Raw genomic sequence first — 23,933 nt, 5'->3', positions numbered from 1 at the left:
TTACATATTCCGATACTCAAATTGTCCCTGATTTGGCCAGTGGGAGCCCCTTAAAGCTGGCGTTTGCATCTTTAACATGCCCCCAACATCATTTATTGAGTATTTCCTTACTTGATAGCACCAAAAGAGAGGGAGTTCTGTCTTTTTTTTTTTTTTAGACAGAGTCCCCCTCTGACACCTAGGCTGTAGTGGATTGGTGCGATCTCAGCTCACTGCAATCTCCGCCTCCTGGGTTCAAGCGATTCTCCTGCCTCAGCCTCAGGAGTAGCTGGGATTACAGGTACCCCCCACCACACCCAGCTAAGTTTTTTGTGTTTTTAGCAGAGATGGGGATTTCACCATGTTAGCCAGCATGGTCTCCATCTCCTGACCTCGTGTTCCGCCCGCCTCCGCCTTCCAAAGTGCTGGGATTATAGGCGTAAGCCACCGGGCCTGGCCAAGAGTTCAGTCTTCAGCTCTCCTGCCCTAGACCTGGAATTAATCCTTTCCCTAAAGAACTCTGGTTTCTTTTTGTGGAGAATGGAATTGAGAAACAAAGTTGCATTTTTAGTAGAGACAGGGTTTCACCACGTTGACCAGAATGGTCTCGATCTCTTGATCTCATGATCCGTCCGCCTCGGCCTCCCAAAGTGCTAGGATTACAGGTGTGAGGTGGCGTGCGCCTGTAGTCCCAGCTACTTGGGAGGCTGAGGCAGGAAAATCCCTTGAACCCAGAAGGTGGAGGTTGCAGTGAGCCGAGATTGTGCCACTGCACTCCAGCCTGGTGACAGAGCGAGACTCCGTCTCAAAAAAAAAAAAAGAAACAAGGTTGCTAGGTTCGCTCATGCGTACTGAGAATATCATTGCTCCCAGCCCTCTAGCTGATGAAATTATGGGATATCTATCTATCAGTCATCTACACAGCACTGAAGACTATGAGATTACATTATACTGCCATTTGCAGTACAGCACCACTGTGTGTATTCTGGTTTGAGAAAGTCAGCGCCTATTATCTTTACCATATTTCCTTATTTGATTAATTCCCCTTGTAAATAACCAATCCACTATCCTCGCTGCCACTCCATCCCACGTGGGTGCGCTTAGCTTCCCACCTGGGCTGCGATGTCCCGCATAACTGGCTTGTCTGTGCAGTCACCCTTCTCCCGTTGCTAGCGCTTTCACCCCACTCAGGTGACCTTGGCCTCTCCCAGGACATGGAACTTGTTCTGTCCCACTTAACGGCTATTGCACTGAATTGTTCAAGAAATAGAAAACCTTCTGGTCTTATAAATGCATTGGGGAACTTGCCTGTTGCCCTATTATCGGAAGATTAGATGTTTTCGAAAGTTTGAAACAAATCTACCTGTGAAAGGCTGTGGGCCTGCTGTTTTTTGTGGGTAGAGTTTTACTGATATTTTTCTCAAGATTATGTTCAGGTTTTTTGTTCTTTTGAAATTGGTTTTGGTCACTTGTATTTTCTAGAAGATATTTTCATATATTTTCTGATATAATTAGCAGAAAGCGTTTCTTAGTATTGTCCTTTGTGCAGCGAGCCGAGATCGCACCATTGCACTCCAGCCTGGGTGACAGAGCGAGACTCCATCTCTAAATAAATAAATGGTGATTCATCTGTGCCATGAAGTATTAAGCAGTTGTAGAAGGGAATAGGGTTGTGTGTTCTTATAGCGAGATCTTCACTATATTAAGTGCAAAAGAAGTAAGTGAAGAAAATGTGTGTATTATGCTGCTATTATATACTTTTATTTAAAAAAGATGGAAAGATAAAATATAAAATTAAAAAATAAATGCTTACCTATTAAAAAATAGAAGGGAGGAAATAGAGTGGAGGAACAGAATAAAGGCTAGACTTATGTGAAACTTCACTTATAGACCTGACTTTAGAATCATTTTATATAATTATAAATGAAACTCAGTTTTAGAAACAATTCCTAAACAAGAAAAAATGAAATAAAAGGAACGAACCTGGGTTCCTGATCAGTAGCATAACCACACATAAAGGAACCATGTGAGTTTAAAACACCATAATTTGACTATTTCTGGTAGAATGTTCTGTAAGAATAAAAAGAAATATAGATCTTGAACTATTTTCAGTCTTTTTTTTGGCAGTTGTACCGGCATTGTTATTTTGAGACTTGCGTGGATATTGTGAAATTAAATCCAACAGATTAATTATATTAAGAAATAGTTTTTGGCATGGTTGAAAGGAGATACAGATTAAAATTAATATGGTTACATAAAAACCTTGTAGTTTTGTTTGCAGTTTTTTTGTTATATATGACTATATTTATTTTAAATTTTAGATTCAGGAGGTACATGTGCAGGTTTGTTACATGAGTATGTTGCGTGATGCTAAAGTTTAGGCTTCCAATAATCCCATCACCCAGTTAGTGAGCACAGTACTCCAATAGGTGGTTTTTCAGCTCTTCCCCTCAACCCCCGCTTGGAGTCCTTAGTGCCTATTGTCCCGGTCTTTGTGTCTGTGTGTACCCAAAGTTTAGCTCCCACCCTGTAAGTGAGAATATACAGTATTTGGTTAGACTCTCTCTGTCTAATGACGCAGACGATTAAAACGTATCAAATGTTTAAGTTCTTGGCTCACAATGGCTCAAACTCACTCCCCTCTCCACTAAACAGACAAAACAGTATTTCATGATATTGTTAATTTTGGAGGATGCTAGGGAACCCACTTTTTTTTTTTTTTTTTTTTTTTTTGAGATGAAGTCTCACTCTGCTGCCTAGGCTGAAGATCTCAGCTCGCTGCAACCTCTGCCTCCCGGGTTCAAGCAATTCTCCTGCCTTAGCTTCCTGAGTAGTTGGGATTACAGGCACGCAGCACCATGTCCGGCTAATTTATATATTTTTAGTAGAGACGGACTTTCACCATGTTGGTCAGGCTGGTCTCAAACTCCTGACCTCATGATCCACCCACCTTGACCTCCTAAAGTGCTGGGATTACAGGCATAATCCACTGTGCCTGGCCAGGAATCAACTTTTTAAAAAAATAGACATGTGTCAAAGACTATGTCTAACTCATTATTTAATGAGGAAATCAGTAAGAAGTTACAAGCAGTTGAAAGGCTAATTCAAACACTGCACACATATAAGCAATCAGGAATGCTGAAATAAATTTACAAATAAATGTAAAAGTGGTTAGTATCAGTGGGGCAATAATCAGTTACATGCTACGAGACAAAATTCCTTTACATTGTATCGTCAAGAATCATTTGCACTACTATCAGTTTTATACGACTGTCAGTTGATAAACTATCAGTTTTGCAGAGTTTTGAAATAGCATGAAGACATTGTAAGGCAGAAATAACCCTGAAGTGTGCATTAGACAGGATATCCAGTGACTTGTTTTTGCTCTTTAACAAGTTTTAATGCCACTCTCCCTGCCTCTTGATCAGATTAATCTTAAAGGTTATTCTCCATCACAAAAAGGGTCTTTCTTCATTAGATTTGGCCTAATTATTTACATAGATGCAGAAAGAGTGCTAATTAACCATATAGACTTTGTTGAGTTTATTTTGCAGTTTAAAATTATTTTAAAACCTGGAAAATAAACAGAAAGAGTCGAGTATATATCCTGCTTTTCCTATATGAACTATACCTCAGGGTAACAAAACAGTTGATGAGTAAAAGTCTGTCTCTATATGTATTCTTATTCATGAAGAAAAAATGACAGAGTGAGACTAGCACTATTTTGGAAACCCTAATAAATTAATGAGTCTAAGTCATCATTAAAAATGGCCGCTAACATCACAAAAAGAGAGAAAATATTGGCCAGACGTGGTGGCTCATGCCTGTAATCCCAGCACTTTGAGAGGCTGAGGAGGGCAGATCACGAGGTCAAGATATCAAGACTGTCCTGGCCAACATGGTGAAACCCCGTCTTTACTAAAAATAAGAAAACTACCTGGGTGTGGTTGTGCGCACCTATAGTCCCAGCTACTCAGGAGGCTGAGGCAAGAGAATCGCTCGAACCCGGGAGACAGAGGTTGCAGTGAGCCGAGATTGTGCCACTGCACTCCAGTGACAGAGTGAGACTTCATCGAAAAAAAAGGAAAAAGAAAAGGAAAAAAAAAAGAGCGACAATATTTGCCTTTTATTGGTCTGAATTTGGCCAAACCTCCGTATTTAATCACCAAATTACAAGAAATACAGAGGCTAGAGAAATGTTAAATGATAGAGGTCTACAATCAGAAAGTTTAGGCTGTAGGAAACTCTATAGGACAAATGAACTGGTTTCTTCAGTAATTTTCACAGAGGAAAAAGTGGATGGGAAACCCACAGACTGTCTAAGATTCCTAACAGCCAGTTGTACCACATGGACCTGCTTTGTATCCTGTGTAACCTGATTCAAAGTGTGAAAAAATTTAGACAATTAGGGAAATGTGAACTCAATATCTGATGATATTAAGGAATTTTTATTTATTATAGATATGATGATTATTTTGGCTATGTTTTCAGAAAGCTTCTCAATTCCTTTAGAAATATTTAAGGGTAAAATTTTATGATGCCTGGTATTGGTTGCGAAATAATCCAGATGGTAGGGGCCATAAATGAAGCACAGTTGGCTGTAAGTGGATTAATTATTGATGTTGGGTGGTGGGCACATGTGACTTCATTATACTGTTTTCTTTGGTTTTGCATGTGTATGAAATTTTCTGTAATAAAAATTAAAACAAACCTAAAGGCCTTCTAATAAGTATACTTCTTTCACTTGATTTCCTTTAATAATGTGTAACTTGTTACTCTTAAGAGTATATAATGCACAGTCTTTCAAGTTTAACTCCTTAAATATTGTATCATAATAGGTTTTAAACAAAATCATGGTAACTTGCTATGGCTTCCTACAGATCTTACTTTTTCTATTTCAGGTCATATGAATTTGAAAGTTTGAGAAAGAACCTACCACTTTCCTTTAAAACACATACATGTTATTCATGTAATTATGTGATCAACTGTTGTGTAATAAATGAAAGCTGTCGTAAAGCCATGTCATTTTTCCTTTGAGCCTCTCCAAGTGAATAATCAATTTCTTGTTTGGCTTGTTTCCAGATAACCTTTTTCATGCTGCTTTCTGCAGTGTGTGTAATGCTGAATTTGGCTGGTTCAATTCTCTCTTGTCAGAATGCTCAGCTAGTCAACTCCCTAGAAGGCTGCCAGTTGGTAAGTAATGAAATGCAAACCCTTTCATAAAGGTCATAGGATTTGATTTTGCATGAGAGCAATTTAAAAAATAATTTTATTGTATTCTTAGGTTCTCCTGTACACTTTCAATTCATTCTGATGTTTTCTAGTTTAAGGTATTTAGGTTAAGCTGATTTATTTCTATAAATTAGATAATTCACTTACTGATTTATAAGTAGTACAATTAAAAGTTGTTCTACTTGTAAATCAGCTACTAATAGTACATTTTTAAGGATCACAACGTGTTGCTATTTTGGAATAAGTATCCTTAGTAACTATTTTAGCATTTGTTGCGTTGATTCTTATTTGTATTGAATTTTTAAAAATCAATTTGCAAGTCAATTTTAAGTGCTGATGTACATATTATGCTGGATGACAAATATATCAAAACAATGTAGTTCTCATTTTTCAATTAAAAATAATTTTCTTTCAGATCCAGGAAAATTGTAGACACTGTGCTATGTACATTGTAGAATAGAGGTATTCAATCTCATGGCTTCCCTGGGCCACATTAGAAGAATTGTCTTGGGCCACGCATAAAATACAGTAAAACTAGTGATAGCGGATGAGCTAAAAAAAAAAAGTCACCAAAAAAACTCATAATGTTTTAAGAAAGTTGACGACTTTGTGTTGGGCCACATTTAGAAAATTGTAGACAGTGTGCTGTGTACATTGTAGAACAGAGGTATTCAGTCTTTTGGCTTCCTCGGGCCACGTTAGAAGAATTGTCTTGGGCCACATATAAAATACACTCATACTAGCGATAGCTGACTAGCTAAAAAAAATAAGTCAAAAAAATCTCATAATGTTTTAAGAAAGTTTACGAATTTGTGTTGGGCCTCATTCAAAGCCATCCTGGGCTGCATGCAGCCTGGTGGGTCACACGAGCTTGTTGTAGAAGATCGACAACTTGTTTGTTGGATAGAACTATCATTTCAAGATAATTTAGCTCATGGTACTGTAATATGTACATCTGGCTGTGACAGAAATTGCAGTGTGGTTGGTTGTATTCTGGTATGAATATACTTAAACTCCTGATAGGACTGTGGCTCCTGGGTATGGGGACATGGGCCTTTATTTCTTTGTGTTGGAAGCAACAGCAGGCTACCTTTCAGAGCCATGTCCCTCCACACTTGCCCTCTGCCTGCTCTACCTGTGGCTATGATTCTGAGAAGTGATTGCTGAATTATCAGAAGCTTTTCTGCTGTGGGACCATGCCTGCTTGGCTTGGGACCATGTTGTTTGGATTCACAGGGCAGCCACTGGGAAGCCTGCTGCTCTGCTCTCTGCATTCTTATCTACGGAAGCCAGCAGGACCAGTGTCGGTTGGCACAGTTTCAATGCTGAAGTGCCCACTGAGTTACAAAAATGAATTGTTGGAGCTCCGTCTTGTTATTGTCTGTTGAATGTGGCCTAGAGAACATTGATCAGATTTCATCCCTGTATCATGTGCACAGAAGTATTCTTGGTATGGTGTAGACCCCCTTATGATTGCAGTTGGCACAACCTGGATCCCCATCTCCATCAGAAAGGATAACTCGCCATCTTGTATACATGACTTGGCCAGCCTCTTTATTCCTCAATATGACGTGCCATGAGTATAGCAAAATCTGGTGACCTACGAGGAACTGGCCATTTTTTCTCGGACTCTCATTTTCCAATGCAGGGCCCTGTGTAGGGGAGACAGAGTGACTGGCCGAAGAGAAACCACAGTGCCTGGAGGTCCACACCAAAAAGAAAGCCCACACCCAGTGCGCAGGCTTGAAGGGCTGACCCCTTCTGGTATTAATCTCAGACCCTGTTTCCCCACATCGCAGACTGCATGGAAGGATAGGAAAGGGAGATTTGGTCTCCTCTATTTCTTACCACTTTCTCTACCTCCACAGATACATAAAAAGACCATCACATACCACAGATGTGTGCTCTCACATACCTCTGTTTGGTTGATGGTACCACGAAATCATCAATATTTACCTCCCTTGAGAGCTTGATCCTAGGTATCTCTCTGCCTTGGCTCATACACGGCCAGAAATCTCAGAGCTCAAACCAGTGTGTTCCCTTGCTTGGGGGCAATGCATGCAGTGCAAACAGTACTGGATTTGAAGTCAGCAATCCAGGATCAAAACCGAGCTTCACCACCTCCTGGTTATGTGACTTAGGACAAGAAACCCTGTCTCTCAGCCTTGCTTCCCTTTCCTGTGGATATGGTTTGGATCTGTGTCCCTGCCCAAATCTCATGTTCAGTTGTAATCCCCAGTGTTGGAGGTGGAGACTGCTGGGAGGTGATTGGATCATGGAGGCAGATCTCATGAGTGGTTAGCACCATCCCTCGGTGCCGCCCTCATGATAGTGAGGGAATGAGTTCTCACGAGAACCGGTTGTTTAAAAGCCTGTGGCACCTCCCTTCCTTGCTTTCTCTCTTGCTCCTGCCCTGGCCAGGTGACTTTCTGGCTCCCCCTTTGCCTTCCACCATGATTGTAAGTTTCCTGAAACCTCCCCAGAAGTCAAGCAGATGCTGGCATCATGCTTCCTGTACAGCCTGCATGAGCCACTTAAATCTCTTTATAAATTACCCAGTCTCAGATATTTCATTCTAGCAATGCGAGAACGGACTAATCCTTGTTTGGTGTGGACATGACCTACCCTGAGTTCTTCATAGAATATTGCAAAACCAATGCAACACATAAAAAGTATACCCCTTTCATAGAATAAAAATTATACACTTACTGTAGAAATTCAAAAAAAAAAAACACTTCATAATCCTACCACCCAGTTGATTATGTCCTTCCAGTCTTTTCTGTGCATAACGTGTGTGTATATGGATGTATGTGTATGCATGCATGTATATATATATTTAATGTATTTAAATGTGCTATCTACTTCATGCTGCCTATGATTTCTTTTTTAACTGATCACATTGTCCTATGTTTTATTTATTTATTTTTTGAGATGAAGTCTTGCTCTGTTGCCCAGGCTGGAGTGCAGTGGCACAATCTCAGCTTACTGCAACCTCTGCCTCCCAGGTTCAAGCGATTCTTCTGCCTCAGCCTCCGAAGTAGCTGGGATTACAGGCATGGGCCACCAATGCTCAGCTAACTTTTGTATTTTTAGTAGGGACAAGGTTTCACTATGTTAGCCAGACTGGTCTCAAACTCCTGACCTCAGGTGATCTGCCTGCCTTGGCCTCCCAAATTGTTGGGATAACAAGTGTGAGCCACCACGCCCGGCCTGTTCCATGTTTTAAAATATTCTACAATTTTATTGGTAGTGACTTCTCTATATGTATGAATATAACATTGTTTAACCAGATCTTTGCTTTTTGTAATTAGAGAGATGACCATCATTCTTATACAAATCAAAACCTTTTTACAGCTCCTAAAAGTAGATATACATGATAAAAATGAATGTATCTTTAGAGTATTTCATGCATATTGACATACTGCCTTTTAGGAAAGTTTACCCGTTTATATTCCCAATATATGAGAATGCTCTTCTTCCTGTGGTTTTGCCAGCACTGAAAGTTGTTATTCTTTTTAACCCGTGCTAATTTGAAAGATATAAGATGACTTCATTGTTTAATTTGAATTTCTTTGAATACTAGTAAGATTAAACTTTTTATTCATTTATAATTGCATATACATAAGCTTATATATATTTATACATATATGTAATTATGTCACATGTTTATGTTTATGCACCATTTATATTTTATTTTCTTCTGTGTTTTGTCTGTGTGTATTCTGTACTCAGTTTTAGATTTAAATATTTATCTTTATGATTTATTAGAGCTCTTTATATATTATGGCTTTGAATCCTTTGACTTATATTGGGCAAATATATTCCCTGGATTGTCATTTGCCTTTTAATTTTTGTCAGAGAAACAGAAAACACTTTAATTTTTATATATTCAAATTTACCAATATTTCTCTTTGTAATCTTACCTTAGAATCATGCTTAAAAAGATTTTCTCCTTTCCAAGATTATGCTACCCCAATAACTTCCCGATTATGGTGTGCTTTTTTTTTTTTATAGTTAACTCTTTAGTATTTTGCAATCTACTTGATGAATTGGACTTTTTCTGTCTAAATAGTTTAGTAGTTTTCTTGAAACCATTTTCTGAATACTCTAATATTTCCCTGCTGATTTGAAATGTCACCCAAACCATTAAGGGTCATTTGCAGCAAGTTACAATTACCAAGAAAGCCACAGGCCGTTTATTGTGAGGATAGTGGGGCCTATGAATCACCAAGGAGGCTAGAGATCAGGCTTGGAAACTGGCTGGTTCTAAGGAAGCTGCTTCTGTTCACTCAGAAATCTGACTCAGACTGGGGCCTACAGCGGGAACCCTGAACTTACCAGGGTACAGTTCTGCAGGAGTGGACAATTCCTGTGGTTCTTAACCTCTGTGTCTGTTTGCTTTAGAGTCAAAGACCTGGGAGGGAGTGTTTGGACACAGCAGGATGATAATTTGCTTAACTGTCCTACCAGACTGAATTCAGTCACACATGGGCTACTTTTTCTTTTTTTTTACAGACATAGGCTACTGACAGGGGATTCAAGATGTAATACCCAAAACAAAGTTAGCTGCCTAATAGCAGGGTTGGGGGAGGAGGGAAGCTGGACATGTATGCTGGGTGGTGAAGAAACAACCAATATCAACTCTTTTTTAAAAAAATTATTATTATACTTTAAGTTCTAGGGTACATGTGCACAATGTGCAGATTTGTTACATATGTATACATGTGCCATGTTGGTGTGCTGCACCCATTAACTCGTCATTTATATTATGTATCTCTCCTAATGCTATCCCTCCCCACTCCCCGCTCCCCACAATAGGCCTGAGTGTGTGATGTTCCCCTTCCTGTGTCCAGGTGATCTCATTGTTCAATTCCCACCTATGAGTAAGAACATGCGGTGTTTGGTTTTCTGTTCTTGTGATAGTTTGCTGAGAATAATGGTTTCCAGCTACATCCATGTCCCTACAAAGGGCACGAACTCTATCCTTTTTTATGGCTGCATAGTATTCCATGGTGTATATGTGCCACATTTTCTTAATCCAGTCTGTCACTGATGGACATTTGGGTTGATTCCAAGTCTTTGCTATTGTGAATAGTGCTCCAATAAACATCATGTGCATGTGTCTTTATAGCAGCATGATTTATAATCCTTTGGGTATATCCCCAGTAATGGGACGGCTGGGTCAAATGGTATTTCTAGATCTTGATCCTTGAGGAATCGCCACACTGTTTTCCACAATGGTTGAACTAGTTTACAGTCCCACCAGCAGTGTAAAAGTGTTCTTATTTCTCCACATCCTCTCCAGCACCTGTTGTTTCCTGACTTTTTAATGATTGCCATTCTCACTGGTGTGAGATGGTATCTCATTGTGGTTTTGATTTGCATTTCTCTGATGGCGAGTAATGATGAGCATTTTTTCATTGTGTCTGTTGGCTGTATGAATGTCTTCTTTTGAGAAGTATCTGTTCATATCCTTTGCCCACTTTTTGATGGGGTTGTTTTTTTTTTTCTCGTAAATTTGTTTGAGTTCTTTGTAGGTTCTGGATATTAGCCCTTTGTCAGGTGAGTAGATTGCAAAAATTTTCTCCCATTCTGTAGGTTGCCTGTTCACTCTGATGGTAGTTTCTTTTGCTGTGCAGAAACTCTTTGGTTTAATTAGATCCCATTTGTCAATTTTGGCTTTTGTTGCCGTTGCTTTTGGCATTTTAGACATGAAGTCCTTGCGCATACCTATGTCCTGAATGGTATTACCTAGGTTTTCTTCTAGGGTTTTTATGGTTTTAGGTCTAACATTTAAGTCTCTAATCCATCTTGAATTAATTTTCATAGAAGGAGTAAGGAAAGGATCCAGTTTCAGCTTTCTACTTATGGCTAGCCAATTTTCCCAGCACCATTTATTAAATAGGCTACTCACATGGATTTTGTTAGTCAACCATGTAGCCTGGTGACATTTCCACATCAGCACATGGAGGTCTTCTCTGCTGTTAAACAGAGAGTAGCAGGTAATTCCACTGGATGGATGTGTGATAATTCCTATAACCACCCCTTAACGAAGGATACGTTTAAGATGTTTCTAGCGCCTCCTTGTACCTCTGGTGGAATTCGGCTGTGAATCTGTCTAGTCCTGGACTTTTTTTGGTTGGTAGGCTATTAATTATTGCCTCAATTTCTTTTCTTTCTTTTTGAGACGGAGTCTCGCTCTGTCGCCCAGGCTAGAGTGCAGTGTCCGGATCTCAGCTCCCTGCAAGCTCCGCCTCCTGGGTTTACGCCATTCTCCTGCCTCAGCCTCCTGAGTAGCTGGGACTACAGGCGCCCGCCACCTCGCCCGGCTAGCTTTCTGTATTTTTTAGTAGAGATGGGGTTGCCTCAATTTCAGAGTCTGCTATTGATCTATTCAGGGATTCAACTTCTTCCTGGTTTAGTCTTGGGAGAGTGTAAGTGTCCAGGAAATTATCCATTTCTTCTAGGTTTTCTAGTTTATTTGCATAGAGGTGTTTATAGTATTCTCTGATGGTAGTACCATTGTATGCACACATGTACACACAGATAGTAATGTCCATTGGTCTATTTCTGGACTTTTTATTCATATTCATTCAACATTCATATCTCTGTTTATTCATATCCCAGAAGAATACCACGTAAATTACCTTGACTTTATAATCTATTTTTATACATGGTAGGACAAGTTCTACCCCTAACCCCATCCCAGACTTTTTTTTTTGAGACGGAGTCTCATTCTGTCACCCAGGCTGGAGTGCAGTGGCGCTATCTTGGCTCACTGCAAGCTCCGCTTCCTGGGTTCACAACATTATCCTGCCTCAGCCTCCTGAGTAACTGGGACTACAGGTGCCCGCCACCACGCCTGGCTAATTTTTTATATTTTTAGTAGAGACGGAGTTTCACCGTGTTAGCCAGGATGGTCTCGATCTCCTGACCTTGTGATCCACCTGCCTCGGCCTCCCACAGACTTTTAATCTGTTTCTTTAAAATGTTCTTGCCTGGTTTTAAATGTTTAGTCTTCTAGATGCACTTTGATTTTCTTTTGCCAAGACGTGGAAAGAACGGATTTGAGATTTGAATTGACATCATATTAAATTTGTAGATTACTTTGAGGGAAAATTAAAAGATCTAAATAATACCATGTCTTTCCATTCCCGAACATACAGTGTGTACTTTGGTTTATCCGAATTCTTTTCAACTTCTTCTCTCCAGTTTTTGTTTTTCTTTAGGATACCTGGTACATTTCCATATGTTTGTGTGGTGATTGTGTTTTTTCCTCTGCATAATTTAAGATTAGCTAGTGTTCTCTGCATAAAAAGGATATCTAAACTAAAGTCAATGTTTTATTCTGGGCTCCTAGCTCCTCCCCTTCCTGCTAACAGGGTTTTTTGTTTTTTGTTTTTGTTTTTGTTTTTTGGTGCCTTCCAGTCATCATCTGTGCATATTTTTGTTTATGGATTTCTTTTTTTTACACACATGGGCTACTCACATGGATTCTGTTAGTCAACCATGTAGCCTGGTGACATTTCCACATCAGCACATGGAGGTCTTCTCTGCTGTTAAACAGAGAGTAGCAGATAATTCCACTGGATGGATGTGTGATAATTCCTATAACCACCCCTTAATGAAGGATAAGTTTAAGATGTTTCTAGTCTTTTGCTAAAATGAACATGGCAAATAATTTTTTTTTTTTTGAGACGGAGTTCTCTGTTGTTTCCCAGGCTGGAGTACAATGGCGCAATCTCGACTCACTGCAACCTTCATCTCCTGGGTTCAAGTAATTCTCCTGCCCCAGCCTCCCAAGTAGCTGGGATTACAGGTGCCCGCCACCACGCCCAGCTAATTTTTTTTTTTTTTTTTTTTGTATTTTTAGTAGAGATGGAGTTTCACTATGTTGGCCAGGCAGGTCTCAAACTCCTGACCTCAGGCGATCTGCCTGCCTTGGCCTCCCAAAGTGTTGGGATTACAGGTGTGAGCCACCACGCCTGGCCTTTTTTTTTTTTTTTTTTTCTGTTGCTTAGGCTGTAGTGCAGCGGTGCCATCACGGGTCACTGCAGCCTCAACCTCCCTGGGCTCAGGTGATCCTCTCACCACAGACTCCCAAATAGCTGGGACTACAGGCACGTGCCACCACCCCCAGCTAACTTTTTTTGTGCTTTTTGTAAAGAGTTTCACCATGTTGGCCAGGCTGGTCTCAAACTCCTGAACTCAAGCTATTTACCTGCCTTGGCCTTCCAAAGTTCTGAGATTACAGGCATAAGCCTATGGGCCCGATTGAATAGTACCCTTTGTACGTATTCATTACTCAGCAGATACTGAGTGGCTATTGCTGCCACTTGGGGAACTGGCCTAGGTGCTGAACAGATCTAGAGAAAAAAGTCACTAAGACCATCCCTGCAGTCAGAGCATGAGTGCACTTTAAACTTAGAATCTTATTCCTACATTGCTGTCCAAACATGAGGCACCCTTTCACACCCTTGCCAGCGGTCTGAGCGTGTGCCTCGTTACCCAGATCCAAACTTGTGTGTTGTCAGAATTGTTTTTGTCTTCACCAATCCGGCAGTGTTGTACAATTTTATGTAATTTACATTTCTTTAATTAAAAGTGAAGTTGAGCATCTTTATGTTTGTTTATAAGATGCTTATATTTATCTGTTAACTGCCACTTCACCTTTGTTACCTATTTTACTGTTACATTGTTGTTTTTATAATATATATATATGTGTGTGTGTGTGTGTGTGTACTTATGTTAAGGAAACTGGCCATTGTTTTATTGGTTGCAAATATATATTTTTAAATAGTTTGTTATGCATCTTTTGACTTTTTGAATGGCATTCTTTGTGTGGGTATTTTCTGTACTCACATTGGTTTTATTTATTTACATATTTTAACCCTTTTGGTTGCTGGGTTATGTGTTTTTCCTAGAAAAGCCTTTCCCACTCCAAGATTATAAATAATGTTCTACTATCCCCTCAGTATTTTAGGGTTTTATTTTTTAAATATTTATGTGTTTTATCAATCTAGGATTTATTTTGTTATAAATGTTAATACACTTTTATAGTTTTCTAAAATATACATATGAACTTCACTTGTTTCAAATTTAGTCCTAGGTATTGTAAATATTTTCTTGCTCTGATGGATGCCTGTTTCAATTTTTATTTTATATTGAAGAGGCTTCTCGCTGCATATAAGACTTTTTGCAGTTTTTTTATTACTTGCATCGACCTGTACAAGCAGTTGAATGTACGCCTGAATCTCTGATCCCATAGTTTGTCAGAGGAAATGATTATATTTTCTTCTGCTTTCCAGTATCTGTACGTCTTGTTTTGTTGTTCTGTGTAGTTGCTGTGGCAAAAACTGTTAAAATAACACTGGATAATGATGTTTCGTTAAAGTAACATGAGATGATGGTGTTTCATCATCCACCTCTCGCTCCTGAGTTTAATGAGAAGCTCTTAGTGACCCACCACCAAGCGTACTGCTGGGAGACGGTTTCTATTAGCAAATCTCCCCATTTGCTGAGCCTCCTAGAAGGACACAGGACAGCAGACTCAGCAGGGACAGCATCTTCACATCACTGGGAGGTCCCACAGCTCCATTTCCCTCTCACCCACACGCAGTGTTCACTGCCTGTGTGGGAGAGACTCTCACTGAGAAGCCACAGTTCACTTTTCCATCAGTTGTTTTTACAATGCTTTTGTCTTCACGGAGGCCCAAGGCCTGCAGGCCACCACGCTGCTTCCCCGCTCCAGGCGTCCTCCCCAGCACAGGAGATGGCCACAGCCTTCCATATCCATCTCAACACTGCAGTGTCCGAGAAAAGGAAGCAGTGACATGAGAGGACAGAACTTTTGGGTCATTTTTCCAGGCACACATGTGTCAGCCCAGACCCGATGTTACCCTTCACTCACATCAAGGATTTACAGGGAAAAGGGTTGACTAACTGGAATTTTTTAATACCCTTGTTTTATTCCTGGTTTTCACAGGATTGCTCCTAATGGGTTACCATTTAGCGTAATGTCTGCTGTCAGCTTCTCCTTTTATTAGTGGGAGGTATTCGCTTCCATCCTGGCTTTCTAAGATTTTTTTTAAAATCAAGATGCATGTAAATTTTATCACCATCCTTTTAACATCTGTGAAGATGATCATATGGCTTTCCTCCTTTAGTTTATTAATGTAGTGATTTGCATTAATGGATTTCCTAATGCATAATCACTTTGTATTGCAGAAGTAGGCAATGGTCCTGGTGCTTTGAAGGTATATATTAGGCTGCATTCACTTTGTTAATATATTATTTAAGAGTTTTGCATCAAAATTAAGAAATGAGATAACCTACAGTTTACCTTGAGGTGCCCTCTTTGTCCAATTTCATCTTAGAATTATGCATACTTTAAAATGAAAGTGGAAGAATTTGATTTGACTTATGCTCTGCAACAGTTTATATAACCTGGGAATTATCTAGGTTTATTTTAATTTGGGGGAGGTAATTTGACTACTTTTAACATTTTTTCCCATGGTCATTATGTTATTCGTGTTTTATTTCTTTTTGAGGATCATTTTTGTTAATATCTTTCTAACATTGTGTATTTCATCTGGTTTTTCCAATTTATTGTTATAAAGCTACAGATAATGTTCTTTTACAGTTTAAAAATAAACATTTTAGCAAATCTTTAGAGATTCAAAGTAGATTAATGGTTGCCTAGAGCTGGGGGTCTTGGGAGGAAATGGGGAATTTGAGGAAAGAGTTGACTATGTATGTTTTTATTTTATGAACCCTTTCTACTTTCTTAATGCATCTGTTGTTACTTTTCCAGCTTTTATGGTTGAGTAACAGTAATAATACTGTATAGATTGGCATTATTGACACACAGTGCTCCTGTGGACTTAGTTCCACTTGGTTTGTAGTTTTCATTTTTGCTTTTCTCTTTAACCCGAATCATCGCTAAAGCTGATGTTCTTAACTTTTTGGGTAGTTAGACTTTTTGGTTTTTTAACTGTCCTTTTACTGTTAATTTCTAATTTCATTACATGAGAGCATGTGGCCCCTAATTTCTACTTTTTACAATCCACTAAAATTTTCTGTAACTTTGTATAGGAATAGTTTTTAGACGTATTTTGTGGGTTTTTGTTAAATACAACAAAACATATATTTCCAGCTTGTTGGGATCAAAGTGTATTCACATATTTGTGTGTCTGTGTGTGTGCGTTCGTGGCGAGAGAGCTTCTTATAACGTAAGCTCAGCCATGTGCTTCCCACTGGACACAGAGCGCTGTCCAGCGTCCTCACCGTGGCCTGTGAGTGCCTGCTTTCACCTGGCCCCTCCAGCTTCGCTAGCCTGCAGTGGAACCCCCAGGCGCCCCGTCCCTGCCTTGCCAGCTGTGCTAGAATCTCAGGGTCTTTCTACTTCAGGCTGCTCCCGCACGCGGCACCACCGCTGTTCTTCCTGCCAGCTGGTCTCTAGGTGGCTCCTTCTGGACCTGTAGATTCCAGAGTCAGTGGGGCATCCATGGAAGGGCCTTCCCTCAGCCCTCTGTCCAAGGGGCTCCCCACCTCTGTGGTTCTGTGTCTGAGCATTCTGTCTCTTTGTCTCCAAGCCCTGACATTTCCCCATCATTCCCTACGTGGCAAAGCAGCACAAGGGAGAAGGCCGTGTCTGTGCTGTGCTTTGTCCCACATCCAGGGCCTGGTGCCATTCCTGGAGGGGAGCACGCGAGTGAACCAGTGAGTGCCTCCCAACTGTTCCTGTCTGAAGAGCCCCTTAGGAAATTAAAAAGCCATTTTGGGATTTCAAGCAAACATGCTGTTTCACTTAAATTAATTAGAAAAGAGCATTATTCATTTTCAAATGCCCCTTAAAATGCCTCATTATGTTTTAATTTGAGGCTGCATGTGCATTAAAATATGACAGCAACAAAACTTTCTTTAAAAAATGGATTTTAAAAAATATATATGCTTTTTAATTTAAACAATTATTTTGGCCAGGTGCAGTGGCTCACGCCTGTAATCCTAGCACTTTGGGAGGCCAAGGCAGGCAGATCACTTGAGGTCAGGAGTTCGAGACCAGCCTGGCCAACGTAGTGAAATCCCATCTCTACCAAAAAATACAAAAATTAAGTGGGAGTGGTGTCATGCACCTGTAATCCCAGCTACTTGAACCGGGGGCAAGGGGGCGCAGGGGGTACAGCGGAGGTTGCAGTGAGCCAAGATCGTGCCACTGCACTCCAGCCTGGGTGACAGAGTAAGAACATGTCTTCAAATAAATAAATCATAAAAATACAAATAAAACCATTTTTTTGAGACAAGGTCCAGGGTCTCACCTATTGCCCAGGCTAGAGTGCAGTAGTACAGTCATAGCTTACTGTAGCTTCATACTCCTGGGCTCAAGTGATCCTCCCACCTCACTCTCCTGAGCAGCTGGGACTACAGGTATGCACCACCACACCCAGCTAATTTTTAAATTTTTTGTAAGGGTGGTGGTGGTGGTCGGGGACGGGTCTCGCTGTGTTGCACAGGCTAGTCTTGAACTCCTGGCCTCAACTGATCCTCCTGCCTTAGCCTCCCAAAGCACTGGGAAATAAACTGATTTTTAATGACCCAATTATTTCAATTCATTCTACAGAAGTTTGGGATTTCGCATCATACTTTTCTTACTGTATTTTTAAATGAAAGCATAACAGAGGATGCTTTTAAAATGCAATTGAATGTAGTATAATGCATTTTATGGCTTGATGAATATTTGCTTTTAATGAATAGATACTATTTTCCATTTCTTTTAAAATATGAAATAAAATAGTAATAGATTCTCATTGTAAAAGATGCGAGAAATACACAAACTGGAGCGAAACAAAGTCTTCCTCCTCTCTCTGCCTCCTACTCCTTACCACACAGGCAATTGCTTTCTGATGTATCCAGTTTTTATGTATGCACATATGTATTTATGTACCTGTATGTGTACACATAGTCACACAACTTTGTAGTTTTATTTTTAAGCAAATATGCTTATACTATATGCATTTGTCTGCAATGTTTTCCCTACTCAAAGTTCCATATCATACATTGCTGTGTATCTAGGGGACTGCTTCATCTTTGAAAGGCAGCAGGGAGTACTTTACCCTGCTGAGAAGCAGTTAGCCCATCCCCTCTGTTTTACTATCGCAGGCCTGACCTCAGTGAATTCTTTTTCTTCTGGTAAATTTAGATATTGTCAGGCACTAATTTCATTTTAAAGAAAACAAACAAAATCTTCATTATGATAGTATTGAGTGAATTCAAGTATTTTTCCTACTTAGTATTGTCAGAGAAACTAGAAATTTGGGTGGAAAATTCCATTAAAGGTACATATTTAACACATTTTAATATATGTTTGGACATAAGCTTAAAATGTGCTCTTTGATATTTTTATACAAACCTAATACTGACTGCTGCATGTTGATGATGATGATAAGATGGTCGCTAACTTTCCTGAGCCCTAGCTGTGTGCAGGGCGCTGCTTGAGCACATTCCACACATTTATTCATTTACTTCTGACAGCTATGACTGGGAATCTGAGACCTTGGGAGTTAGGTAGCTCTTCCAAAGTCATGCAGCTAGCAGGCGCTGGCATGAGATTCCAACCTGCGCTGTTAGCCACTCGCAAGTCATTATATTCTGGCTTCACAGTGCATCTTAGTCTGTTGTGTGCTGCTATAGCAGAATACCACAGACTGGGTAATTTATTTTTCACATCTTGGGAGGCCGGGAAGTCCAACATTGAGGGGTCAGCATCTAGCCAGGGCCTTTTTGCTGCATTATCCCATGGCAGAAGGGGAAAGGGCAAGAGAGGGCCAAAGAAAGAGCAAGATGTTGAACTCGCAGCCTCAAGCCCTTTTATAATCAGCATTAATCCATTCCTGATGGTGGAGCCCTCCTGACCGAAGCACCTCCCATAGGCCCTGCCTCCCAGTGCTGTTGCACTGAGGATTCAGTTTTCCTTTTCTTTCTTTCTTTTTTCTTCCTGAGACGGAGTTTCGCTCTTGTTGCCCAGGCTGGAGTGCAATGGCGCGATCTCGGCTCACCGCAACCTCCACCTCCTGGGTTCAAGCGATTCTCCCGCCTCAGCCTCTCAAGTAGCTGGGATTACAGGCATGCGCTACCAACTCCGGCTAATTTTTTTGTATTTTTAGTAGAGACGGGGGTTTCTCCATGTTGGTCAGGATGGTCTCGAACTCTTGACCTCAGGTGATTCGCCCGCCTCGGCCTCCCAAAGTGCTGGGATTACAGGCATGAGCCACTGCGCCCAGCCAAGGGTTAAGTTTTCAACACATGCTTTATGAGGAGCTCATTCAAACCATAGCACAGGGGACTTTAACTCTAGAATTATACCAACAATTAAAAGAGAAGGAGAGCATGAGAAGCACCAGACAGTGGAGGGAAGGAATATATTTTATTTATTTTTGGGAAAAGTCATTCTTTGAATAATGAGAGAAACTGTCCCATACAGAGAATTTTAAAGAACCTAAAGCAGAGATTGTGTGTCACAACAAAGAGATGCAAAACTAATGTGTAGTTTTGTATGAAGTGTGAGCTCTTCCTTGCTGGCCGTGCCAAGCATGTAAACGGGAAAATTATTTTTTTCCTGTAAGTAAACAATAAAATGATTTCTGTTGTGCTTACCCATTATTACGTCAGTGTTTTTCTGACCCTAAGTCCTTTTTAATTAAATTCATCACACTGCAGGGACAACATGATATATCCTTGTCAGCTGTATATCCTTGAAAGCCTGGTTAGCCTTGATCCCAGCTGTGTCTGTGATCTGCACACTAATCAAATGTCTCAACTCGCTCCAGGCTTTGTGGATACACATATTTACCTATGTCCCCTCAAATTAAAGGGGGGTGTCCCTGGGAGATCTGACACCTGGCTGAGGGTTTTGATGGAAACTGATTGCTGCCTTCTGCCTCCTTGTCTGTTTATGTTTCTGATTGGTGAACTTGACCTCAGCCTCTTCCCTGGTGTGTGCCTCAAGTATGATGCATGGTTTCCGGGAGGTGAAGGCCAGAATGCAGCCCTTTTTCTAAAAGTAATTAGCAAAGGACATTTTACACAACCCAGGGGAACAGGTGTTAAAAAGAAATACAAGCATTTGGTGGCAAGGGAAGGAGGCATGATGAGTTTGGTTTTTGTAATTTTCACCTTATCCTTATTTCCAGGTCTGCCTGAGGGATGTGTAAGGGATTATGGTTCCCTCCCTTCATGGGGCATAAACATCTCCCAAAGCAGGGGTGTGCTGGAGCTGCCTTGTATTGGCTTGAGAGAGTGGCTTATTAAAATGTTAGATTGTTTTCAAAAAGCAAAACCATTTTATGTCTCTTTATTGACAGATAAGTCATTGATATGGTTTGGATGTATGTCCCCACCCGAATCTCGTATTCAATTGTAATCCCCAGTGTTGGAGATGGGGCCTGGTGGGAGGTGATTGGATCCTGGAGTGGTTTCTCATGGTTTAACACCATCCTTCTTGGAGCTGTCGTCGTGACAGGGAATTCTCGTGAGATCTAGTTGTTTAAAAGTGTGTGGCACCTCCCTCCTCTCTGTCTGGCTCCTGCTCTGGCCATGTAAGACATGCCTGCTTCCCTTCACCTTCTGCCATGATTGGAAGCTCCCTGAGGCCTCCCTGGAAGCAGATGCTGCCATGCTTCCTGTATAGCCTGTGGATCTGTGAGCCAATTAAACCTCTTTTCTTTTTTTTTTTTTCTGAGATGGAGTCTCACTCTGTCACCCAGGCTGGAGTGCAGTGGTGTGATCTCAGCTCACTGCAACCTTCCAGGTTCAAGCGATTCTCCTGCCTCAGCCTCCCGAGTAGCTGATACTACAGGCACGTGCCACCATGCCTGGCTAATTTTTTGTATTTTTTTAGTAGAGATGAGATTTCACCGTGTTAGCCAGGATGGTCTCGATCTTCTGAGCTTGTGATCTGCCCGCCTTGGCCTCCCAAAGTGCTGGGATTACAGGTGTGAGCCACTGTGCCCAGCTCCAGACTAATACAGTCATGTATCACATAATTCACCCATTTAAAGTGTGCTATTCAGTGGTTTCTAATATATTCACTGATGTATGTAAACATCATTGGAGTCAATTTCACCTTAAAAAGCAACCCTGTACTTTAGCTCTCACTCACCTTCCTTGCCCCCATCCCTAGGCTACCACTAGTCTACTTTCTGTCTTTATAAATTTCCCTGTTCTGGACCTTCATATGAATGGAATCACATAATATGTAGTCTTTTATGACTGGCTTCTTTCTTAGCATAATGTTCTCAAGGTTCATACATATTGCAGCGTGTATCAGTACTTCATTCCTTTTCATGTCTGAATAATATTCCATGGTATGGATTAACCACATTTGGTTTATCTTCTCATCCGTCAGTCGACATTTGGGTTGTTTCCACCATTTGGCTGTTATGAACAGTGCTGCTGTAAACATTTATATACAAGGTTTTATGTGCACATGTTTTCATTTATCTTGGGTATATCACTTTTAATGGCAAAAGCCACAATTACTTGTGCGTCAACCTAATACCTCGGAATAGAATTGCCAGGTTACTTGGTAACTCTAGTTGAATCATTTAAGAAAGTGCCAGACCATTTTCCAGAGCAGCTGCACCATTGTACGTTTCCACCAGCAACGCATGAGGGTTCCGATTTCTCTACAGCCTTGCCAGCGTTTCCTCTCTGACTTGGTTTTAGGCCATCCTAGTGGGTATAAAGTAATATCTCATGATGGTTCTGAATTGCATTTCCCTGATCACTAATGATTCCAGCATCTTTTCATGTGCTCATCAATCACAGGCATAACAGTGAACCTCAACCTAAACCTCATCCTTTTTACAAAAACCAACCTAAATTTAATATGGGATTAAATATAAAATGCAAAACCACAAAACTTTTCAAGAAAACGTAGGAGAAAAAATGTTAGAATCTAGTGCTAGGCACAGAATTCTGAGACTTGACTCTAAAATCATCATCTCTAAAAGGAAAAAGTTAAGAAAAATTAAAAACCAGTTCTCTGAAAGTTCACCTGAAGAGACTGAAAAGACAAGCTACAGACAGGGAGAAAATGTTAGTGAGCCACATACATGCCAAAGGACTAGTGCCTAAAATATATGAAGAACTCTCAAAATTCAACAGTGAAAAAAAAGCCAGTTAAAAAATGGGCAAAACACATTTCATTTTGTCAAAAGCTTCTTCCTTGTCAATTGATATGATCATGTAATTTTTCTTTTTTGGCTTGTTGATATGGTGGATTTCATTGCTTGATTTTCAAATGTTAATCAGTTTTATATACCTAAAGCAAATATCACTTGGCCATTGCATATAGTAATTTTTACACATTGTTGGATTTGGTTTGTGCATATTTTCTTGTGGATTTTTTGCTCTAAGTTCACAAGAGGTATTGGTTTATTGTTGTTTTTCTTTTCTTTCTTCCTCCCTTCTTTCCTTCCTTCTTCTTTTTTTTTTTCTTTCAACTACCTTTGTCTGGTTTCAATATCAGAGTAATAATACTAGCTTCAGAAAATGTGTTGAGAAGTCTTCACTTCTAGTTTCTGGAAGAGATTATGTAGAACTGATGTTAATTATTCTCTAGGTATTTGGTAGCATTCTCCAGTGAAACTGTCTAGGCCTGGAGGTTTCATTTTGGGGAATTTTAGTGTTATGAATTCAATTTCTCTTTTTTTATTTTACATTTTTGAGACAGGATCTTGCTCTGTCACCCAGGGTAGATTGCAGTGGCACAATCATAGCTCAGTGCAACCTTGAACTCCTGAGCTCAAGCAATCCTCCTGCCTCAATCTCCTGAGTAAGTAGGACTACAGGCACATGCCACAATGTCTGGCTTTTTTTTTTTTTTTTTTTTTTAATGTTTTGTAGAGAGAAGTCTTGCTGTGTTGCCCAGGCTGGTCTTGAACTCCTGGCATCCAGTGATCCTCCCATCTCAGTCTCTGAAAGTGCTAGGATTACAGGAACGAGCGAGCCATTGTGCCTGGCTCCCCAATTTCCTTGATGGTTACAGGGCTATTCAAATTATCTGTTTTATATTATGAGAATTATGGTAGTTTGTGTTTTTCAGGGAATTGATACATTTTATGTAAGTTGTGAAATTTATTTGTGAAGAGTGGTTCATATTACTCACTTATTGTCCTTTGGATGTCTGCAGGTCTGTAGTTATATTTTTGTTTCATTCCAGATATTGGTAATTTTTGTTTTCTAGCATTTTTCTTGCTAAAGTTCTGTCAGTGTTGTTGATCTTATTAAAGTATCAACTCCTTTTAAAAGTTTTCATATCAATTGGTTTTCTGTTTTTTATTTCATTGATTTGTACTTTTTTCTTTATGATTTCCTTTCCTCTGTTTGCTTTGGGTTGATTTTGCTTTTTTTTTTTCTTTTCTTGAGATGGAGTCTCACTCTGTTGCCCAGGCTGGAGTGCAGTGATGCGATCTCGGCTCACTGCAACCTCTGCCTCCCAGGTTCAAGCAATTCTCTGCCTCAGCCTCCTGAGTAGCTGGTATTACAGGCACCCGCCACCACGCCCAGCTAATTTTTGTATTTTTGGTGGCAATAGGGTTTCACCATCTTGGCCAGGCTGGTCTTGAATCCCCTACCTCGTGATCAACCCACCTCGGCCTCCCAAAGTGCTGGGATTACAGGTGTGAGCTAACACACCCAGCTGCTCTTCTTTATCTAGTTTC

The 23,933-nt window shown here is 40.3% G+C and overlaps 1 protein-coding gene across 1 annotated transcript in view; it reads left to right on the top strand.

The window, feature by feature from the left end:
* FAM189A1 (family with sequence similarity 189 member A1) overlaps window positions 1-23,933 on the top strand; it is a 438,026-nt gene that overhangs the window by 304,480 nt on the left and 109,613 nt on the right. Inside the window, exon 3 of the mRNA XM_026448040.1 lies at window positions 5,062-5,172. Coding sequence (XP_026303825.1) covers window positions 5,062-5,172 — 111 coding nt within the window. The remainder of the gene's footprint in view (window positions 1-5,061; window positions 5,173-23,933) is intronic.

Source organism: Piliocolobus tephrosceles, chromosome 6, assembly GCF_002776525.5.
Source record: "Piliocolobus tephrosceles isolate RC106 chromosome 6, ASM277652v3, whole genome shotgun sequence".
NCBI classification, from domain to species: Eukaryota; Metazoa; Chordata; class Mammalia; order Primates; family Cercopithecidae; genus Piliocolobus; species Piliocolobus tephrosceles.
Note: the sequence above shows the minus strand (reverse complement) of the source record. Positions and strands in the feature narration are given on the sequence as shown.